General features: G+C 34.8%; 3 protein-coding genes across 11 annotated transcripts in view; all 3 read left to right on the top strand.

The window, feature by feature from the left end:
• The window catches only part of LOC105344453 (band 4.1-like protein 1), a 28,818-nt gene extending 14,141 nt beyond the window's left edge, over positions 1-14,677 (top strand). The window contains exons 13-16 of one of the 5 annotated variants that reach the window (XM_011452242.4): positions 7,630-7,971; positions 11,376-11,504; positions 12,672-12,695; positions 13,608-14,677. In XM_011452242.4, coding sequence (XP_011450544.3) covers positions 7,630-7,971; positions 11,376-11,504; positions 12,672-12,695; positions 13,608-13,667 — 555 coding nt within the window. In that variant the 3' untranslated portion in view covers positions 13,668-14,677. Of the gene's footprint in view, positions 1-7,629; positions 7,972-11,375; positions 11,520-12,671; positions 12,696-13,607 lie in introns of all 5 variants that reach the window. The other 4 variants (XM_034469266.2, XM_011452254.4, XM_011452246.4 and 1 more) reach the window with 4 other exon arrangements.
• LOC136276558 (serine-rich adhesin for platelets-like) lies at positions 7-6,745 on the top strand. The gene is made up of 2 exons (XM_066088885.1): positions 7-5,439; positions 5,509-6,745. The coding sequence occupies exon 1, from the start codon at positions 61-63 to the stop codon at positions 4,741-4,743; it is 4,683 nt and encodes a 1,560-aa protein (XP_065944957.1). The 5' UTR covers positions 7-60; the 3' UTR covers positions 4,744-5,439; positions 5,509-6,745.
• A 2,356-nt stretch (positions 14,678-17,033) lies between the features above and the next one.
• On the top strand, positions 17,034-22,067 carry LOC136276557 (neurofilament light polypeptide-like). Of its 5 annotated transcripts, none has more exons than XM_066088881.1 (4): positions 17,202-17,670; positions 18,766-18,909; positions 20,061-20,084; positions 20,998-22,067. In XM_066088881.1, exons 1-4 carry the CDS (start codon positions 17,617-17,619, stop codon positions 21,055-21,057), a joined length of 282 nt encoding a protein of 93 aa, XP_065944953.1. In that variant the 5' UTR covers positions 17,202-17,616; the 3' UTR covers positions 21,058-22,067. The 5 variants fall into 5 exon arrangements, 4 of the variants coding, with proteins under 4 accessions (XP_065944953.1, XP_065944954.1, XP_065944955.1 ...); XM_066088882.1 differs by having other exon boundaries at positions 17,209-17,670; positions 18,766-18,894; XM_066088883.1 differs by lacking the exon at positions 20,061-20,084 and having other exon boundaries at positions 17,225-17,670.
• The last annotated feature ends 851 nt before the right edge of the window (positions 22,068-22,918 follow it).

The following is a 22,918-nucleotide window of genomic DNA, read 5'->3' as shown; positions in this document are numbered from 1 at the left end:
GTACGTACTGACAGACTATATAATCTAGAGTATACACATGCTAATACTAACTCAGGGAATATGTGGATTGTGAAGGACACTAATCAGAAAAGTAGCTCACATAGCTCATTAACTAAACCTAATCTAAAACGGCAAAGAGGGCGCCAGCGTACAGGAAGCGAAAATTTCAAGAAGGTGTCGTTTGATGAAGAAAGTCTCCGAAGTGCTAGTTCTCAGTTTAGCAGGAGTGACAGTGAACTTTGGCCTCAGAAATTGTCAGTGCCCAAGGGGCGGTACCTTAAGAAGAGAACCAGCAGTCAATCAAGCATGGACAGCCCACTGAATGTTCAGTCAACCATGACATCCACTCCTAGGAATCCTCTTCAGTATAATCAGAAGGTCAGGAGAAATCTTAAAGAGAGCGATTTCAACTCCAGTGTGGATGAAGGTTTCTCTGACACTTTCGAGAGAAATGCATCTGGAAGGAAAAATGATAGTAATATTAGTTGTGCAAATTCTTCTAAATCCGGTTCATTTGACCGCAGTCCAGAACTAACAGGTGGAAATACAGAGATGGACAAGGCTCACAGAAGTTCAGAGTCCACACAGGGTCAGATCTCATTTGGTGGCAGTTTGTATCGGTACAGCTCTTCAGAGTCGGATGATGACCACAGAGCTGATGTAAAGCTCGAGGAGAAAAAGGTTAACTCCACCAGACAGAAAGGTAGAAGAGACAGACAGAAGGCCCAGGCTGATGTCAAGTCACCACCAGCCAGAGTCAGTCTGGAGAAATCTGGATTTGTGATCCAAGACTTGGATTCAGAACCAGGACACAGACAACTTGGTACTAAAAGTCTTAGCAAGAACTATAGAATTGCTCCTTCAGAAAAAGCCATGGAAAGAAGAGCTTTCTATAACGAAAGTCCTGGTAATTCAGAGGACAGCTTCAGCTATAAAAACAATGAAGCCATTTTGTTGGAGAAATACATCATCAGAAAGCCTGATTCTGAAGCCTCCAAAAGCCCCCGGGATCAGAAACCCCTTGATGACAGCATCCTTCGCTCTAACCTTAAGGATCCTCCAGAGGAGATGGAGCTACATGACAGTTTTGAGTACTATGGATTCGCCGCAGGCCCTCAATCTACCTCCTCAACTGGCAACATTCTGAATGAAAGTGAAGTTGATAGTTACCATTGTGATTTAGTGAATGAGAAGAGATTAGTGGAGGAAATTCTTTATGAAGACCCTTCAATAAAAACAGAATTAACAAAGACTACAGCTCATGGTACAGCGGAAGATGAACATGATGGAAATAGGAATGGGATGGAAGATGGAAGAGATGCCTGGACAAACAGTACAGCCTCCATCTTGTCACTGTCTTCAGAGGAAGGAAGTGCCAGTGTGGATGATTTTCTCCAGGAATACGACAATGAACCGTGTGTAAGAAGAGCAAGGTCAGTCACACTGGGGGGAGAGGTCAGTGCCCCCAAGAACCCTCCATCAGCCAGCAAAAAAGTCCGATTTTCCAGTGAGGACAATCTAGTGTATGAGCTGAGGCATGGGTTCTCTGATGAGGAGAAGTCCAGTGGGTCCCCTCAGAAACTGGATTTTGACTTTATTGATGACTGTCACTCAGATGACCAGATGTCAGGGTCAGAGACCTCCCCACCCACCCCATCTCTCCCTAGGTATTTCAGCGACTCAGACGGGTCATCTAGCTCTTGTACCCCAGAATCCTCTCCACGGTCACCTAAAAATGAGGCTCCTTTGGAGGAATCCAAAACCCATAGGACACTGCTGCAGAAAAGTCTGAAGATGCCAGCAGAAAAAAAGATCTCAGAAGAAGATCGGGATGAATATACATGTAAGGAGGGTTTTCACCATGAAGAAGGATTTTCTAATGACAATTCTCTGAAAGATAAATCTTATGTGTCGGAGAACCCAATATCAAGAAGATCTCAAGTAAAAAATGATGTTCTAAATACATTCAAGGAAAGAACCAGTGAAAGTGACAGAGTGATAGAAATAGATAAGGAAGAGATTTGTGCTAATAAACCTTGTGATGATCTGACTCCACTTCAGTCAGAGAAAGAGAGTCACATGATGACAGAGAGAAATGTTTGCAGAAGTTTATTCAAAGAAGCTGAGAACTCTTTCGAAGAATCATCAAAGCCTTCAGCATCCCATACCAAACCAACTACCTCTGTAGAAATATCCAGGAACATTCTAGATGCTGCTAATGCTTCCAAGGATGGAAACCAAGTTTCAGGTTTAGATCATGAAGACTTGGAGACTAAAATACAACAGAGCCATGAACTAAAAGTGGAAGATGACAGTAAAAAAAATTCCTTACTAGGAAAGGAAGCGTGTGTCCCTAAAACAGCTTTCGTCCATGTCTCTGATGAAAAACAGCGTCAAGGAATTCAGACTCCAATCAGCTCTGGTTCTGTCTTGTCCCCTTCTAGCTCTCTACCTGTCAGAGCTGCAAGAGACAGCCATTCAGTGTCACAGAATGATCCAAATTTCTCCACGCCTGACAGCGCTCCATTGACTAGTGATAGTGGGGTTTGTACACCAGTACAGGATGACAAACGATTCACACCCACTGCTGCTGTAGCAAAACAATGTGTTCCTGGAGTCTTAGTCCAGGAGAACAACACATCAACAAATTCATCTTTTGCAACAAATGCCTCTCCTCCAGTTGATCAGTCATATATTGATAACCAAAGTCAGGGTATTCTCAGTGTCAGCAAGTCTGGAGAATCTCAGAGAAACTCGACTTTTGTTTCTTTCCAGAGCTCACCTGTGGATAAGCCCTATATAAGCTACTCAGTGTGTGCAATAGTTTCAACCCAGGGTACAACTCCAAGTTCCCAGAGCTACAGTAATTCTACACTTGGCAGCTCTTCGTCTACACTTAGTCCCTCTACATCTACAGCAGCAAGTGTCTGTAAGCCCTCCCAGAATTCCAGTGGTCAATCCCACAGTGCTTTCTCAGACTGGAACAGGAAGTCTGCACCTGTCAAACCTTTGACTTTCATCCCTCCAAAAAAGAATGTAACAATAACATCAACACAGCAAAATAAATCTGAGAAAATCATGACCCCATTGGCATCAAAGAGCACTTTATCTCCAAATGTCACTCCTCCAAAAGTTACAGACTCTAAAAAAGAGCCAAATTCTCAGCAGCAGCTCGATGGGTGTTCCAAACAGGATAAAGATTGCCAATCTGGAAAACAAAAGCAAAAGTCATCAGGAAACAAATATGGCAGCACTGCAAAGTGGGTCCTGTCCCACTCAGAGAGATTCCTCCATGGGACAGATGAGCTAGACAAACAGGAAAAACAAGCAACCACAAGAGACACTACAAATCGGGAGAATAGAGGAGCTGATGAACATTCCAGTTTGAAGATAGATGTAGCAGAAGGTAAAGAAGACACTACAATCCAGGAGAAAAGAGGGGCTGATGAAAACTTCAGTGGAAAGGTTGAGGCAGCAGAAGGTGAAGGAGACAGGAAGGTAGAGCAGGAGGGGAAAAGAAATGAACAAGAATTAGGTCCTGAAGGAAGCAGCAAGTGTGCTAAGAGTGAGGGAGAGATTGGTAAAGAAGCTGAAGTCCAGGAAAATACTTTAATTTACAAAAAAGAGAATAACACTGCATCTGTTAAAAATATTGGTAATAGTGGTAGTATTTGGGTTAAGAAAGATTGCCAAGACACAACAATGAAACTAGATATCCATCAAAACAATACAACTCTTGACTATGAGTCTCCGTCAGACATATCTTCAAAGCTACAGGAACTGAACCATGATATGAGCAAAGGAGAAAAAGAACAGAGCTCAAATCACACAAGAAACACCACAGACTTGGTCAGAAGTCAAAGAGAACCTGGTGACTTTTATGTCAGTAGGTCATATCAGATGTATCCAAAGGAAGCCATGTTCCACAATGTCTCAAGCAGGCTGTACAATGAAAACCCAAAGAAAAAGGTCTACATTGATGGATCTCTTCAGGGAACTACCAGGAAAATGGAGGCAAAGAAGCAAGAGCAGCAAGAGAAAGGAAAAGATTCTGTAGACGGTGTTCATTCTGTAGACAGTGTTCATTCTGTAGACAGTGTTCATTCTGTTCAGAATAGGGAAACAGAAGGTGAAAATGCATGGAAGAAAGATATTAATTTCATAAAAGACTCAAAACAAGAAGTAGAAAACATACCAATTATTGCTCAAAGAGAACTTGCAAGTGAGAGACAAGGAAAAGATTACTTAGACAGCTCAATGATGGGAAGAAGGGGTGTTACAGCAAGTAAAGAAGAAGCTGAAAGTAAAGGTAAACTTGAAACAAACAGAAATAGGAAGGATCTTAAAACAAGAGAAGCAGCTCCTCTCTGCGAGTCTGAAAGCTCAGACTTTGAAGCAGAACTGGGATTGACAGAATACAGCACAGATAATCATCCAGAGACTTTGATCAGGGAGAAGCCTCGAGAGCAGGAAAAAAGCACCAAAGCGGCAAGTACTTCCTGTGGTCCAAAGAAAACCAGTCAACCGGAACCTCCTCAATCTGTAAGACAAAAGGAAGGCAGTCGACCAGAACCTCAGCACAGCGTAAGAGAAGTTCCCACCATGCTGGCTAGGACTTTAAGTGCAAAAAGGTTAAGTGCTTTGGTTGTCCGCCCAGAGAGCCCAGAGTCAGTGTATATCCTGTCGGAGATATTCCTAGCAATACTGATATTTCTTGTCTCAATGCTCTTTTTGTTCATCTGAGTCAAACTTGAGGACTTAAAACATCCGTTTGGCATCACAAATCACAATTTCATTTATATTGTTCTTAGTAAAAAATGAATGCATGGGTTACAAAATTTTTGTGCGGGTACATGTATTTGATTTTTTTCTGTATAACTTAAGTTTAGGAATAATGTCATAACAGGACGGTAAACTTTGTACACATGTCTGTAAGGTTTGTAAAGTTTTGTGATATGTGCTAACTAATATTTAAGAATTAAGATAGTGCTCAAGTTTTACACCTGTGTCTAAGTATTTTATAATCCGAAATAATAAATATGTACGTGTTAAAGAAAGTGACTTTCCAATTGCTAGACGATTTGTTTCTTCTGTAGAAGTTAAAGACAGTACTTAAAAGTACATGTATAAATATATAGTACTTAGTTCTTTGTTTTCTTATTAGATATTGTTCAGCTACATTTATTGTTTTTTGTAAGTCCTTTTTTGAATGATTATGTTTATTATGTACAGTAGACAAGATTAGATTTGTTGTATTTATTTTGATTTTTTGCTTGATTCTGTGATAATGGTCCAGGCTTGTACTTATAGTTGATGATTCTGCTCTAGTCCCAGTGTTAACATAAAACTAAGATTTACAGTCCCAATATTTAGGGAGTTGTAAATCACGGATATATTCTGTTGTTTTGTATATTAAAGAATAGTCCCAATATTTACAGAGTTGTACATCAGTTCACATTTATATTTCTGTAATTTGTATATCAAAAGTTAGTCCCAATATTTACAGAGTTCTACATCAAGGTTAGATTCCGGTATTTGTATATCAAGGAATAGTCCAATATACTGGTACTTAGAGAGTTTTACATTAGGGTTATATTCAGTTATTTGTATATATCAAAGATTAAGTCCCAATATTTACAGAGTTTTATGTCATGATTGCATTCCATTAAAAGCTGTGATGTTTTTTCATTGATAAATATTGAAAGAGGGTGCCATATTTAAATTGATTTAATTGCCAGATACTTATTGTATATTGTTTGATGCCTTCAAGATGCTTATTACCAAATACTTAGAATGTTTGTTACAAGAGTATTATTAAGAGAAGAGTAAATGACCAAAGTTAGCTTATATTTCTATTGTTTTAATAAGATTTCATTACATTTCTGTCTCAATTTTACATTATGAATTATATATGTGAGTTTACTGCCAAACAATTTTTTCTTCTCAAGACATATGAAAATATTTTTCTTAGAGTGATATTTCAAGAATTTATTCCAAAGCATACATTCATATATTTCTCTATTAAAGTTGATCTCCTAATGTCATTTTAGAGCTGTTCTAATCTTTCTCTAATATACATTCCTGTGATTTGACATTTATCTACTTAAAGCAAGATCAAATGTTCGACCAATATGGTTAAAATTACAAGGGTGGGGTAGGGGTCTGGTAGGGATGATAATCTTGAGAATTTCATGACTAAACAAACACCAGAAACATTATCTTATTTTCTATTATCAGGTTTGGTTTTGTGTTCTTCCAATTCAAATTGTTGTCATTTTGAAGTTTAACATGAAAGTTTTTTTTTTTTATAAATATGCATATACACATAATTGATAAGGAGGTGGATTTATTGTCCCTTTTCTGAAATATTCATAATGGACCAATCATTGATGAAACTAAAATAATAATAAAGTGAATTAGTGAGCTTCTCAGGTTATAAGGAATAGGGATAATTTTGAATGAGATTAATTTGTAGTTTTCTGCAGCCATTTTGTGTATTGTTTATTAGTGCTGCTTTTTTGTTTATTAGTGCTGCTTTTTTACTTTATGTTATAGTGATACTTGCTGTACTTAATTAATCCAATCCACACACTATGTAATCATGTTGTTTATTATGTTTCCGATTTTGTGAACAAATCTGGATGTGTTCAGTGATTCCTTCTGTTTAATGCAATACTTGTACACTGACGATTGTTTATAACTGTGCTTGAATACGGAAGCTGAATAAATCCTGTTACAGAAACTGCATGCATTGTTTTTAAAGAAATCATGGTTTATAGAATGAGGGACAGTAATCCCTGACTGATGACATTTTTTTGTGAACCATCCTCCTGTCTTGTTGTTGTTGTGAACATTTCTGTTGTATTCACGGAAACATTTCACCTGTCCACATTGTTACTATAAATACATATCTATCAGACCATGTACATTTATGTTGTCAAATAACATGTCTACATGTAAACACTAGCTGTTGTCATCTAACTCGCCCTACACACTGTAGCTAAGTCTCACAGGGCCACATATCTGGCCCAAGCCCTCTGTATTCCTATAAGGGCACCTGTTGAGGGCACCTGTCAAGGTGTTTTGAGGGGCTCCTGACTCTGGTGTTTTGAGGGGCACCTGTTGAGGACTTTGAGGGGCACCTGCTAAGGGTTTGGAGGAGATAAGACTGATCTTTCCCTCAGAGACTATATATATACTAACCAGCTAATAACAAACTAGTTAAAATAACCTAATGCTATTAAACTGCTTCATATAGAACTGTATGCTTTGCTTCAATATGTCAGATTCATAATTACTTATATGTTCATTATTGAAAATGTTGAAGATTTAAATTGTAAAATTAAAAAAGAAACTTACTATACACATAATATATTGACCAGATTCATTCCCCATGCATTGTAGTTAATAAGAACTTGACAGGAGGAATTTAAAGCTTATTAATACTTGAATTGCTTTGTAATGTTTACATTTACTGGTATATTTTGCCTAAAACTTAAAATTTTAATAGGAAACCAAGAATTGAAATCTTAAGCAAAATAGTTATGATAGGCATAAAACTTTGTGGGCAAGAAAAGCAGAGTTAACACAGAAGGCATCATTTGATACGATTAATACATTGCTTTGTAGGAAAGGTCAGTTGATGCTCCTCCCACCCAGCAAGAACCTCCCAGTGTGCACGACCTTCCCTCCCCACCTCTCGACCCCCCGGAACTCCTCAGTAAGGAGGAGAGAAAGAAGCGCGAGAAAGAAGAGAAGGAGCGCAAAAAGAAAGAGAAAGAAGAACAGAAACGAAAGAAGAAAGAGGAAGAGAAGGAGAAGAAGCGGCTGGCCAAGGAAAAGAAGAAGAAGCCGGCGGTGGAGGAGAAATGGCAGGAAGCCGTGGCCGTGTCTGCTACCTCGGAAACCATCGTGACGATGGACAGGGCACCACGAAGGATGAGCAGCTTTGAGGAACAGAAAGATGACAAGGTCAGTGAGTTGTGTTGTTTTTTTGCCATATTTTTGTTTTGTTTTAGGTAATTCTTGGTTCATCGTTCTTGAAGCAGCATGAGTAGAGACTGTGGAATCATTAGATTTTGTGGTGGCTCAATTTTCGTGGAATTCGTGGGTACCTTTCATCCATGAATTTACATCCTCCACGAATTACTAAATTATGATTATTATAAGTCATATTTCTTTTTTTAGGTGTATGATAAAACATGAAATTATGTCCCCAAGAACCTGTAAAATTTAAGCAATCCACGAAATTTGTCCCGTATGAATTGAAATGATTCCACAGTATGATGTCTGTAAGTCTAATGGTGGTCCAATGGAGTAAAGTTCTGTTAATATTACTTATTCAGGAATCAGTATCCTGTACCTTTTATTTTAGGCATGCTTTGAACATAACGATTTGTTGCTGTTGTCTGTGGTTATAGTTAAATACAAAATTTTAAACTTTGAAAAGAAATAAAGGTTATCTAATCCAATTGAATGTCAAGATCTAGTAAATGAAAGGTGCCTACAGGTTCATAAAATTTAAGATATAAATTCTTTCAATGATGCTTCATAACAATGGCTTTGTTTGATAGGGTGTACCGGGGCTAAAATTTTTGGTAAACACAATGAAAAATCATGTTTTAAACTGTCATTTTCAATGAAATATGAAGGAATTGAGGAACAAATTTTGGAGTTTTGTCCATTTTTAGCTCACCGAGACGAAGTCGGGGGGAGCTTATGCTATACCCTCGGCGTCGGCGTCGGCGTCGGCGTCCGGACCTGGTTAAAGTTTTTGTTGCAGGTCCTGTATCTAACTTATTACTTGTCCTATCTTCACCAAACTTGCATGAATGATGCATCTGGACCTACTAATGGACTTGAGAGACTTGGATGCTGAATCTGGGCCATGAATTTCAGATGCTGGAGGAGGTTAAGGTGTTTGGAGCAGGTTAAAGTTTTTGTTGCAGGTGCCCTTTGATAGCCATTTCTAAGTTACTACTGGTCCAAACTTCACCAAACTTGCATAGATGGTGTGTCTTATGATACTGATGCACCTGACAGGCTTGAATGCTGAATCTGAGCCATAGGTTTCGGATGCTGGATGAGGTTAAGGTTTTAAGAGCTGGTTAAAGTTTTTAGAGCAGGTGCCCTCTGATGATCATATCTTAGTTATTACTGGTCCTTACTTCACCAAACTTGCATGGATGGTGTGTCTTATGATACTTTTGCACCTGACAGGCTTGAATGCTGAATCTGAGCCATAGGTTTCGGATGCTGGATGAGGTTTAGTTTTTTTGGAACAGGTCACATGTTTAATATATGTAGGTAATAGCACTATTTCAAACTTGCATATATGATCTAACTATAATATAAATGAATGGCAGAGGTAGCTTCAGATGCAGAGCCTGATCTCCATTATCAAGGATGCTAAAAAATATATCTTAGTTATTTCTGGTCCTAACTTCACCAAACTTGCAAGGATGGTGCGTCTTACGATACTGATGCACCTGACAGGCATGAATGCTGAATCTGAGCCATAGGTTTCGGATGCTGGATGAGGTTAAGGTTTTAAGAGCTGGTTAAAGTTTTTAGAGCAGGTGCCCTCTGATGATTATATCTTAGTTATTACTGGTCCTTACATCACCAAACTTGCAGGGATGATGCATCTCATGATACTGATGCATCTGACAGGCTTGAATGCTGAATCTGAGCCATAGGTTTCGGATGCTGGATGAGGTTTAGTTTTTTGGAACAGGTTACATGTTTTATAGATAATAGCTTGCATAATTGATTTAACTATAATATAAATGAATTGCAGAGGTAGCTTCAGATGCAGAGCCTGATCTCCATTATCAAGGATGCTAAAAATTCTCCTACCTCACTCAAACCTGCTTGATAGATGTGTTTGTTGTTAAATGATTTAACATGATTCCTATGATATAGTATTCTATGATATGATACACTATTGTTTTATATGATACAATGTAATATCATACATTATATTGTAAAAAGTTATATGATATGATATGATATTGTATCAATTTTTTTGTACATTATTATATGATATTGTATTATGATATTGTTATGTATAGTATTGTATATTATTATACAATATTGTAGAATATGATATTGTATAATATATTATTTTATCGAATGATATTGTTTCATATTATATTGCAATATATGATATTGTATCATATGATACGATATTGTATATTATAATTATAGCATATCGTATGATACAATATTGTATAATATGATATTGGTTTATATAATATATTGTTATATAATACATGAAATTGTATTATATGATATTATAAGATATCATATAATATGATATTGTATAATATGATATTGTATCATATGATATGATATTGTATAAAATGATATTGTATTATATAATATCGTACTGTATCAGATGATATTGTATCATATGATATGAAACAATGTTTTATCAAATTATATTGTATCATATGATACAATATTGTGTATCAAATATGATACAATATCATACAATACAAAATTATACTATATTATACAATATAATATCATATGTTACAATATTGTGATGTATTATGTGATATGATATAGTATCAAATAATGCTATATTGTATTTATATTAGATATTATGATATTGTATTATGTGATTAAATACAATAATGTATAACACGATACAATGTCATATTATATGTTACAAAATCATATTGCATCAATATTTATTACAGTATTATATTGTATTAAATGATATATATTGTAAGTATCATTGGATGCAATATCATATTTTATATTATTGTATTGATAAACATTGTATCTTATAATAATGTATGAAGTGAACATAGGATTATCATACAATTTTTTTACATATGATATACGATATTGTGTCAAAACAGTATCCATGAATATCCAAGATCATTAACTATGATTTTCATATCATATGATAAAGGTGGTTTTAAAGGTGATGCCTCATAAAGTTGATGCCTCGTCTCGGTGAGCTTTGTAATCTGTGATTACCTATGTTTGACTAATAAAATAGATCTAGAATGCCTAAAGTCTCCCCCAAAATGGAATTAAACAAGCTCTTGACCTCTTCTTTAAATGATGTCAAATTGAATATAGGTATCGGGATTACTTTTCCCATGAGTTAACATAGAATGTCAAGAAATTGTTTAATTTTCTACATATTTCCTACAAAGCCGTAAAGTATGGGAAAAAGATTCTTCAAATCAATTATGACATCATAATGGTTCTAGCACCAAAAAGACACTTTAGAATCATTTACTAGATCTTGACCTTAACATTAAGGTTATGCCTGTAATATTGATACAACAATGTACTTTTAACTCTCTAACACACAATGTAATCAGGAATAATGCATGCTCTTTTCCTGTAATTAGCCTGAGCCTCGTGAGGCTGAGGAACAGGAAGTTAAGAGGGCTGATCGTGCTGAGGATTCTGGGAGTAATCGAGCTGACCAGGGCTCGGAGGAGGGGTCTGATAGAGAAGGCGACCCCAAGGACGAGCAGGTTACATATCACACGGTGTGACTCTCCGCACACTAACTGCTTCCTCGCTTCTACATTGTACTAACAGTAGGCTATAGACGTACCGCAGTGTATCTACTGGTCTTACGGTGATCCATGACCCACATCTAGACAGGGACCTAGGTCTCTGAACGCTTTGTAGATGTAGATATAAAAGCTTGCACCCAGGATTTATTATTTAGCTAGATAAAAAAAAATAATAAGATAACTATGAGTTTAATCAAGTCTAGTGCAAAATCTCCGTGGGGATATTTTTTGTGTGTAAGTTAAATATACCTGGTTGTAAGCCTATGCTTGAATTTCAGTAATTTAGAACTCTTTTGCAGCATATATTTTCTTGATTTCAGTAGGAAGATTTTTTGAAGAAAAATCAAAATGAAGAATAAAAACTGAGTGATGATCAGTTTTTTTTGAAGAAAAAAATTATGTATATATAACTTTCAGAAAAAAAATTAGCAATGAATAGCTGATCATTCTTAGATGTAATGAGATGAACACAATTCCAAATTTTATGGAACTTAACTGTTTCCAGTATAATCATAATTGGTTTTTACTGTGGCTTATTGTATATCACTCTGGATTGCTGTGTTGGGTGCTCCTTACACTGTTTGTAATAACAAAGCTAGATTTAAGGTCATTTCTCCTCTGCTACATTGTTCTCTTAGTTTTCTGTTTCTCTAAATATTACACAACAGGACCTCTTATCTCCTCTTTATTTGTAAATAAAATCTACATTTAATGTTTTATAGCTCTTGAAGAATTAGTATATCAACAAAAAAATTGATTGCTAACCTGTATAATTATTAAGTTTCATAAATTATTAAGGAGGTTGGATGGTTAATATTTGGTTCATAAACACATCTTCAAGCATGCTAAATTTTAATTACCCAAATCACAACTTATATCATGACTCCGTAAAAATCAATTATTACCTCTCTTCTCAGTTAACTGTTTTTTTCCCATAACAAGCACTAGCAACCATACACGTAGTTACAAAAATTTCATCCAATGTTTCTTTTTTAACGTGTAAAAAAGAGCTATAAAGTGGCCATGACCACCCTGCCTCCTGAAATTCTGTCAACTTTTGATCTGATCCCTGAATTATACAGAGTCAGTGCTAACATTAACCTGAGGCTGTTTCTGTTTCAGTCCTACCATAACAAGGCGTTTACAGTAAGAACCGATTCCCTCGTAACCTTGGTGCATCCATTTGATCATGCTAGATGTTTATCTTTTATTTATTCTCAGTTTGCGATTGGATCAGATCGGTTAATACTGACAATCATAATTGCATCTATCAATTAAAGCATGATTTGAATTAACAATATTTTATAAGGGCAGAATGATGAAAAATATTCTTTATATACCTTTATTCTGTAGATTCCTTATTCTACGCGAGTACTTTATTATGCAATTCAACCATTTTGCATCAAATCGCGAGAATATAAAATCGGACACACAGAATTGTTATTTTGAATAGTTTTATTTAGTTAACATTTGGTTGAAAAAAAAATAAAAGTGAGATTTTAAAAGATCTGCCTCTTGCAATTTTACACGGATATTAATTCCTCGCGTTTAGTTAGGAATCTACTGTATATACCAATGCACATGCATTAAGTGTTATATCTTATTTTGTCTGTGACTTACATGTGTTTATACATGTAGTTATATTCAGGGCCGACTCTCGGTTTTCTTGTTGTTCATTTGTGTGGATATGAGAGAGACAGAGAGAAAGAGACAATGAGTGTTTTAGTTTTCATATATCCACCCTGTGTTGTTTAGAATTTCATACATTGCTTTCTCTCCATGGAGAGTTGTTGGCTTAGTGTAGTAAATTAAAGGATTTATCTTTCTTGTCTGCTCCATGAAACATGTATCTACTCTGTACATACAGTATATCCTATATAGTTCCAGCTTTTGGTGTTTGTCAAAAATTTGCTTTAAGAATTTATTGTGATTTTTATTTAATAACACCTTATAACTGACAAGTTGTGCATAAAATCCGTTGATTTTGTTGTCTTAAAAAAGATTCCTTCTTAAAACATTAATATAATTGCATAATTATGCATTATTCTATGCTTCTAGGCCAAAGAAGAAGACCTGAATCGCAGCACAGATCGAGTGGGAGAGGAGTTTGATTTATAGATTTGAACCTGCAGCAATTGACAAGCCAGACAAGTGGATGAAGAGAACTGTGATGCAGCAATAGAACTACAAACTTAGGGGACTATAGTAGAAAGTGTTCAAACTCATCTGCTTATCACTGTTCAATTATTTTTTTTATAGTTGGGAAGCATAGCTTCAATGTAACAAGAAATCTGATTGGCTGACAGATTTGGCATTAGCATGTTATTCATAGAAACCATTTTTGTCTGTTTATTCATTGTCAGCTAATCTTGTTACTTTAAACTTTTTATATCATTACGAGGACATGTAATTCATATTCATATCTGTCCAAATAATTATGTATACACCAAATTTATGTATGCATGTATATAGACATTCCATGAAGTTGATGTGATGTAACCATAATTCCATTGTTATATATTGATGGTTGTCCCTGTTACTTTTAGAAAGATGGTGTATTTATCACTAGTGATTTTTACTGATTATTTATTTGTTGGATGGTTGTGCCATTTAAATACTATGCCTTGTTCAAATTTTATCTCTGGTGAATGAATTTCAAATTTTAGAAATCATTTTATATATTCCTCTTTTTATACCCATTTTTACTAATCAAATGTTTTACCAAGTTATTTTTGAGACATTCCCTTTCATATATTTGTAGAATTGTAGATTACTATAAGAAACATGATATGTTGAATCAACAAATATTTTAATTGATTTAGGTCATATATTTAATCATGACCGTTTTATATTGCTTCATCATGATGTGCTAAGAAAATTTGTCTAAAACTTTCTTTCTCTTTTGAATTTGGGAATGAACAGAATAATTCATGGCCTTGTAAAAAGACTAACGGATGCAAAACGGACACAAATGTATTTGATGAATCTGGATGGATGTATCTCTTATACTCCCAGAGTGTAACACGGAGCTAGACATTATAGCAATTGGATATCATTCAGCTAATGCTATCTTATGATGATGAGATTTTACACGGGATGAATTTAATAATTAAACTTGTAAACAAATAGTTCTGTCTTTCTTTTATTCGTTAGGAGTTTGAGGGGCTGTAGGATGTGATGAGATGCAGGGTTGCCGAGCACATTGGAAAATTGGATTGGAATAATTAGAATTATTCATACTGTATTTATTTCAGCCACGAGATCAAGATGCTAAATTTTTTTTACATGTGTGCATTAATAAAATGAGTTTTTCATGTCCAATATTTTCACCATTGAATATGTCCATTGACCTGCCGGGGGTTAGGTGGTTGTGGCCAATATTTAGAATATATGAAGGTGGTATGGGGCACCTGTTGGTATTCTATTGGATTCAGGTACATTATATTCATAATGCTTTCACCGATTTAGAATTTTCTAATATAACAATATTTGACCACAAAATGTGTTTTAAAAATGTTGGGAAAGGTTCAAATTTTAAAAGCCCCAGTGAGATTTGAACTCATGACTAACACATCCGTAATTCGCACTCTAACCAACTGAGATATGCTGTTAAGAGCAGTGTAACAATTTTGGGACAGAAAAAAAATGATTATACTTGATTTTATTGTTTAGTTCGATAGGAAGTACGTCACAATATGGAAGTGTCCCATACAACCCTATTCACCATAAGACTACAAGCTTTGTGTACCGACATAATAAAATATTCAAATTTAATATTTCTTTACTATATACTAGTAATATTTTATGAATAAATACATCATAGTCAAATTTTAAGGCATATCTGATAAGTAACTTGTTGACCATCCACGCATCTTCCTGAAACAGTAGTAAAAATCACGGGGATATTGGTTTGTTGCCATAGTTTTTTTCATAGCATTTTACTGCGTTTCTTAGCAACAGAATCGGTTGACGTGCTTCTCTTCCATGGGTCTTCACCTCATTCCTTTCAAAGGTTGTCCGAGGAGGAAACGGAAAATCACGGTTTTTTTTCTCGTGCTATAACATTAACCACTTAACTCTTTCCGGACATTCACCGTCTCTGACCAGGAAGTTATATACTCCAATTTGTTGAATTTCCTTTTTGCCGTTTTTCATTGAAAACAACCGTTATTTTACAAAGGATTGTCTTAGGACACCATATTAGTCGGGTTTTGAAGATACTATATCTATGGATGCATCTGCTTTTTTTTTTCACTTTTTGACACATGTTTAAATAATTCTCCGATCACCCTTAAGTAAAATTATTTCAAACACAACATTAGTTTCAACTTCATAGCCGTTACATACGAAAGACGAATAGGGCCACATAAAAATATTTTTATCTCATAATTACGAGAAAAGATCTCGTTATTACGAGTTAACCATCTCGTATTTACGAGTTAACTATCTCGTAATTACGAGAAAAAATATCGTAATAACGAGTTAATTATCTCGTAATTACGAGAAAAGATATCGTTATTACGAGTTAATTATCTCGGTATTACGAGTTGATTATCTCGTTATTACGAGAAAAGATATCGTTATTACGAGTTAATTATCTCGGTATTACGAGAAAAGATCTCGTTATTACGACTTAATTATCCCGTTATAACGAGAAAAGATTACGGGTTAAAATCTATATAAAATGGTGCGTTTCTGAAAAGACCTCCTAGTCGACTGGATCACCCTTACAGTCTATCTTTTTCTTTCTAGAAACGTTGATTTAATTTCGAATAATTTTTAAATAACGACGATCATTATTTCTTTAATTTTTACATAAAATGATCGGATTTGACATTTTATGTTATATGAATAAGTGAAAAAAGTTTTCAACTTGTATACTAAAATCCCACTCCGAAGTAAATACCAGGTAGTCCTAGAGTCGTAAAAACACAATTCTATTTGTTACAGATGACATAAATTACTATATAGTTTCAATCATGGATATATAGGATTTACCCGAATTGTGTTTTATATGTTCATACACAACCTACATGTATATTGAAAATAATTGATTTTGTATATTAACATTCTGAGTCTAAAAGCAAATAAACATTGCACTAGTTCATACACTTTACATGAAGGGAATAGAACAATGAAACCCACCATTTTAAATAGATCTTTTAACGAGATTATTTACTCGTAATAACGATATCTTTTCTCGTAATAACGAGATAATTAACTTGTAATAACGAGATCTTTTCTCGTAATAACGAGATAATTAACACGTAATAACGAGATCTCGTAATTACGAGATAAAAATATTTGTTTATGTGGCCCTATTCGTCTTTCGTAGTTACAAGCTGCAAACCGAGAAATCTTTTTTTGAATATCATCACATCTCAAAAGTGGAGGTTGGGATATTTTGATAGTATGCCAAATACACATAAACACTTATATATTTATCTATTTAAAATCTTTTCAAATTCAGCCTGAAGATTTAGATTGTAAAATTAAAAAAGAAACTTACTATACACATAATATATTGACCAGATTCATTCCCCATGCATTGTAGTTAATAAGAACTTGACAGGAGGAATTTAAAGCTTATTAATACTTGAATTGCTTTGTAATGTTTACATTTACTGGTATATTTTGCATAAAACTTAAAATGTTAATAGGAAACCAAGAATTGAAATCTTAAGCAAAATAGTTATGATAGGCATAAAACTTTGTGGGCAAGAAAAGCAGAGTTAACACAGAAGGCATCATTTGATACGATTAATACATTGCTTTGTAGGAAAGGTCAGTTGATGCTCCTCCCACCCAGCAAGAACCTCCCAGTGTGCACGACCTTCCCTCCCCACCTCTCGACCCCCCGGAACTCCTCAGTAAGGAGGAGAGAAAGAAGCGCGAGAAAGAGGACAAGGAGCGCAAAAAGAAAGAGAAAGAAGAACAGAAACGGAAGAAGAAAGAGGAAGAGAAGGAGAAGAAGCGGCTGGCCAAGGAAAAGAAAAAGAAGCCGGCGGTGGAGGAGAAATGGCAGGAAGCCGTGGCCGTGTCTGCTACCTCGGAAACCATCGTGACGATGGACAGGGCACCACGAAGGATGAGCAGCTTTGAGGAACAGAAAGATGACAAGGTCAGTGAGTTGTGTTGTTTTTTTGCCACATTTTTGTTTTGTTTTAGGTAATTCTTGGTTCATCGTTCTTGAAGCAGCATGAGCAGATACTGTGGAATCATTAGATTTCGTGTTGGCTCAATTTTCGTGGAATTCGTGGGTACCTTTCATCCATGAATTTACGTTCTCCACGAATTACTAAATTATGATTATTATAAGTCATATTTCTTTTTTTAGGTGTATGATAAAACACGAAATTATGTCCCCAAGAAACTGTAAAATTTAAGCAATCCACGAAAATTGGACCGTATGAATTGAAATGATTCCACAGTATGATGTCTGTAAGTCTAATGGTGGTCCAATGGAGTAAAGTTCTGTTAATATTACTTATTCAGGAATCAGTATCCTGTACCTTTTATTTTAGGCATGCACTGAACATAACGATTTGTTGCTGTTGTCTGTGGTTATAGTATAATACAAAATTTTAAATTTTGAAAAGAAATAAAGGTTATTTAATCCAATTTAAGGTCAAGATCTAGTAAATGAAAGGTGCCTACAGGTTCATAAAATTTAAGATATAAATTCTTTCAATGATGCTTCATAACAATGGCTTTGTTTGATAGGGTGTACCGTGGCTAAAATTTTTGGTAAACACAATGAAATTTAAATCATGTTTTAAACTGTCATTTTCAATGAAATATGAAGGAACTGAGGAACAAATTTTGGAGTTTTGTCCATTTTTGACTAATAAAATAGATCTAGAATGCCTAAAGTCTCCCCAAAAATGGAATTAAACAAGCTCTTGACCTCTTATTTAAATTATGTCAAACTGAATATAGGTATCGGGATTACTTTTCCCATGAGTTAACATAGAATGTCAAGAAATTGTTTAATTTTCTACATATTTCCTACAAAGCCGTAAAGTATGGGAAAAGATTCTTCAAATCAATTATGACATCATAATGGTTCTAGCACCAAAAAGACACTTTGGAATCATTTACTAGATCTTGACCTTAACATTAAGGTTATGCCTGTAATATTGATACAACAATGTACTTTTAACTCTCTAACACACAATGTAATCAGGAATAATGCATGCTCTTTTCCTGTAATTAGCCTGAGCCTCGTGAGGCTGAGGAACAGGAAGTTAAGAGGGCTGATCGTGCTGAGGATTCTGGGAGTAATCGAGCTGACCAGGGCTCGGAGGAGGGGTCTGATAGAGAAGGCGACCCCAAGGACGAGCAGGTTACATATCACACGGTGTGACTCTCCGCACACTAACTGCTTCCTCGCTTCTACATTGTACTAACAGTAGGCTATAGACGTACCGCAGTGTATCTACTGGTCTTACGGTGATCCATGACCCACATCTAGACAGGGACCTAGGTCTCTGAACGCTTTGTAGATGTAGATATAGGAGCTTGCACCCAGGATTTATTTTTTAGCTAGATAAAAAAAAATAATAAGATAACTATGAGTTTAATCAAGTCTAGTGCAAAATCTCCGTGGGGATATTTTTGTGTGTAAGTTAAATATTCCTGGTTGCAAGCCTATGCTTGAATTTCAGTAATTTAGAACTCTTTTGCAGCATATATTTTCTTGATTTCAGTAGGAAGATTTTTTGAAGAAAAATCAAAATGAAGAATAAAAACTGAGTGATGATCAGTTTTTTTTGAAGAAAAAAATTATGTATATATAACTTTCAGAAAAAAAATTAGCAATGAATAGCTGATCATTCTTAGATGGAATGAGATGAACACAATTCCAAATTTTATGGAACTTAACTGTTTCCAGTATAATCATAATTGGTTTTTACTGTGGCTTATTGTATATCACTCTGGATTGCTGTGTTGGGTGCTCCTTACACTGTTTGTAATAACAAAGCTAGATTTAAGGTCATTTCTCCTCTGCTACATTGTTCTCTTAGTTTTCTGTTTCTCTAAATATTACACAACAGGACCTCTTTTCTCCTCTTTATTTGTAAATAAAATCTACATTTAATGTTTTATAGCTCTTGAAGAATTAGTATATCAACAAAAAAATTGATTGCTAACCTGTATAATTATTAAGTTTCATAAATTATTAAGGAGGTTGGATGGTTAATATTTGGTTCATAAACACATCTTCAAGCATGCTAAATTTTAATTACCCAAATCACAACTTATATCATGACTCCGTAAAAATCGATTATTACCTCTCTTCTCAGTTAACTGTTTTTTTTCCCATAACAAGCACTAGCAACCATACACGTAGTTACAAAAATTTCATCCAATGTTTCTTTTTAACGTGTAAAAAAGAGCTATAAAGTGGCCATGACCACCCTGCCTCCTGAAATTCTGTCAACTTTTGATCTGATCCCTGAATTATACAGAGTCAGTGCTAACATTAACCTGAGGCTGTTTCTGTTTCAGTCCTACCATAACAAGGCATTTACAGTAAGAACCGATTCCCTCGTAACCTTGGTGCATTCATTTGATCATGCTAGATGTTTATCTTTTATTTATTCTCAGTTTGCGATTGGATCAGATCGGTTGATACTGACAATCATAATTGCATCTATCAATTAAAGCATGATTTGAATTAACAATATTTTATAAGGGCAGAATGATGAAAAATATTCTTTATATACCTTTATTCTGTAGATTCCTTATTCTACGCGAGTACTTTATTACGCAATTCAACCATTTTGCATCAAATCGCGAGAATATAAAATCGGACACACAGAATTGTTATTTTGAATAGTTTTATTTAGTTAACATTTGGTTGAAAAAAAAATAAAAGTGAGATTTTAAAAGATCTGCCTCTTGCAATTTTACACGGATATTAATTCCTCGCGTTTAGTTAGGAATCTACTGTATATACCAATGCACATGCATTAAGTGTTATATCTTATTTTGTCTGTGACTTACATGTGTTTATACATGTAGTTATATCCAGGGCCGACTCTCGGTTTTCTTGTTGTTCATTTGTGTGGATATGAGAGAGACAGAGAGAAAGAGACAATGAGTGTTTTAGTTTTCATATATCCACCCTGTGTTGTTTAGAATTTCATACATTGCTTTCTCTCCATGGAGAGTTGTTGGCTTAGTGTAGTAAATTAAAGGATTTATCTTTCTTGTCTGCTCCATGAAATCATGTATCTACTCTGTACATACAGTATATCCTATATAGTTCCAGCTTTTGGTGTTTGTCAAAAATTTGCTTTAAGAATTTATTGTGATTTTTATTTAATAACACCTTATAACTGACAAGTTGTGCATAAAATCCATTGATTTTGTTGTCTTAAAAAAGATTCCTTCTTAAAACATTAATATAATTGCATAATTATGCATTATTCTATGCTTCTAGGCCAAAGAAGAAGACCTGAATCGCAGCACAGATCGAGTGGGAGAGGAGTTTGATTTATAGATTTGAACCTGCAGCAATTGACAAGCCAGACAAGTGGATGAAGAGAACTGTGATGCAGCAATAGAACTACAAACTTAGGGGACTATAGTAGAAAGTGTTCAAACTCATCTGCTTATCACTGTTCAATTATTTTTTTTATAGTTGGGAAGCATAGCTTCAATGTAACAAGAAATCTGATTGGCTGACAGATTTGGCATTAGCATGTTATTCATAGAAACCATTTTTGTCTGTTTATTCATTGTCAGCTAATCTTGTTACTTTAAACTTTTTATATCATTACGAGGACATGTAATTCATATTCATATCTGTCCAAATAATTATGTATACACCAAATTTATGTATGCATGTATATAGACATTCCATGAAGTTGATGTGATGTAACCATAATTCCATTGTTATATATTGATGGTTGTCCCTGTTACTTTTAGAAAGATGGTGTATTTATCACTAGTGATTTTTACTGATTATTTATTTGTTGGATGGTTGTGCCATTTAAATACTATGCCTTGTTCAAATTTTATCTCTGGTGAATGAATTTCAAATTTTAGAAATCATTTTATATATTCCTCTTTTTATACCCATTTTTACTAATCAAATGTTTTACCAAGTTATTTTTGAGACATTCCCTTTCATATATTTGTAGAATTGTAGATTACTATAAGAAACATGATATGTTGAATCAACAAATATTTTAATTGATTTAGGTCATATATTTAATCATGACCGTTTTATATTGCTTCATCATGATGTGCTAAGAAAATTTGTCTAAAACTTTCTTTCTCTTTTGAATTTGGGAATGAACAGAATAATTCATGGCCTTGTAAAAAGACTAACGGATGCAAAACGGACACAAATGTATTTGATGAATCTGGATGGATGTATCTCTTATACTCCCAGAGTGTAACACGGAGCTAGACATTATAGCAATTGGATATCATTCAGCTAATGCTATCTTATGATGATGAGATTTTACACGGGATGAATTTAATAATTAAACTTGTAAACAAATAGTTCTGTCTTTCTTTTATTCGTTAGGAGTTTGAGGGGCTGTAGGATGTGATGAGATGCAGGGTTGCCGAGCACATTGGAAAATTGGATTGGAATAATTAGAATTATTCATACTGTATTTATTTCAGCCACGAGATCAAGATGCTAAATTTTTTTTACATGTGTGCATTAATAAAATGAGTTTTTCATGTCCAATATTTTCACCATTGAATATGTCCATTGACCTGCCGGGGGTTAGGTGGTTGTGGCCAATATTTAGAATATATGAAGGTGGTATGGGGCACCTGTTGGTATTCTATTGGATTCAGGTACATTATATTCATAATGCTTTCACCGATTTAGAATTTTCTAATATAACAATATTTGACCACAAAATGTGTTTTAAAAATGTTGGGAAAGGTTCAAATTTTAAAAGCCCCAGTGAGATTTGAACTCATGACTAACACATCCGTAATTCGCACTCTAACCAACTGAGATATGCTGTTAAGAGCAGTGTAACAATTTTGGGACAGAAAAAAAATGATTATACTTGATTTTATTGTTTAGTTCGATAGGAAGTACGTCACAATATGGAAGTGTCCCATACAACCCTATTCACCATAAGACTACAAGCTTTGTGTACCGACATAATAAAATATTCAAATTTAATATTTCTTTACTATATACTAGTAATATTTTATGAATAAATACATCATAGTCAAATTTTAAGGCATATCTGATAAGTAACTTGTTGACCATCCACGCATCTTCCTGAAACAGTAGTAAAAATCACGGGGATATTGGTTTGTTGCCATAGTTTTTTTCATAGCATTTTACTGCGTTTCTTAGCAACAGAATCGGTTGACGTGCTTCT

This window comes from Magallana gigas, chromosome 6 (genome assembly GCF_963853765.1).
Source record: "Magallana gigas chromosome 6, xbMagGiga1.1, whole genome shotgun sequence".
In the NCBI taxonomy this organism is placed as follows: domain Eukaryota; kingdom Metazoa; phylum Mollusca; class Bivalvia; order Ostreida; family Ostreidae; genus Magallana; species Magallana gigas.
This window is presented reverse-complemented; position numbering and strand designations above follow the sequence as displayed.

Coding starts and splice junctions, on each gene's coding strand:
- LOC136276558 (XM_066088885.1), top strand. CDS start 61: ATGTGGATTGTGAAGGACACTAATCAGAAAAGTAGCTCACATAGCTCA.
- LOC136276557 (XM_066088881.1), top strand. CDS start 17,617: ATGGACAGGGCACCACGAAGGATGAGCAGCTTTGAGGAACAGAAAGAT. Junction 17,671..18,765: donor AGGAACAGAAAGATGACAAG/GTCAGTGAGTTG, acceptor TCCTGTAATTAG/CCTGAGCCTCGTGAGGCTGA. Junction 20,085..20,997: donor ACCATAACAAGGCATTTACA/GTAAGAACCGAT, acceptor CTATGCTTCTAG/GCCAAAGAAGAAGACCTGAA.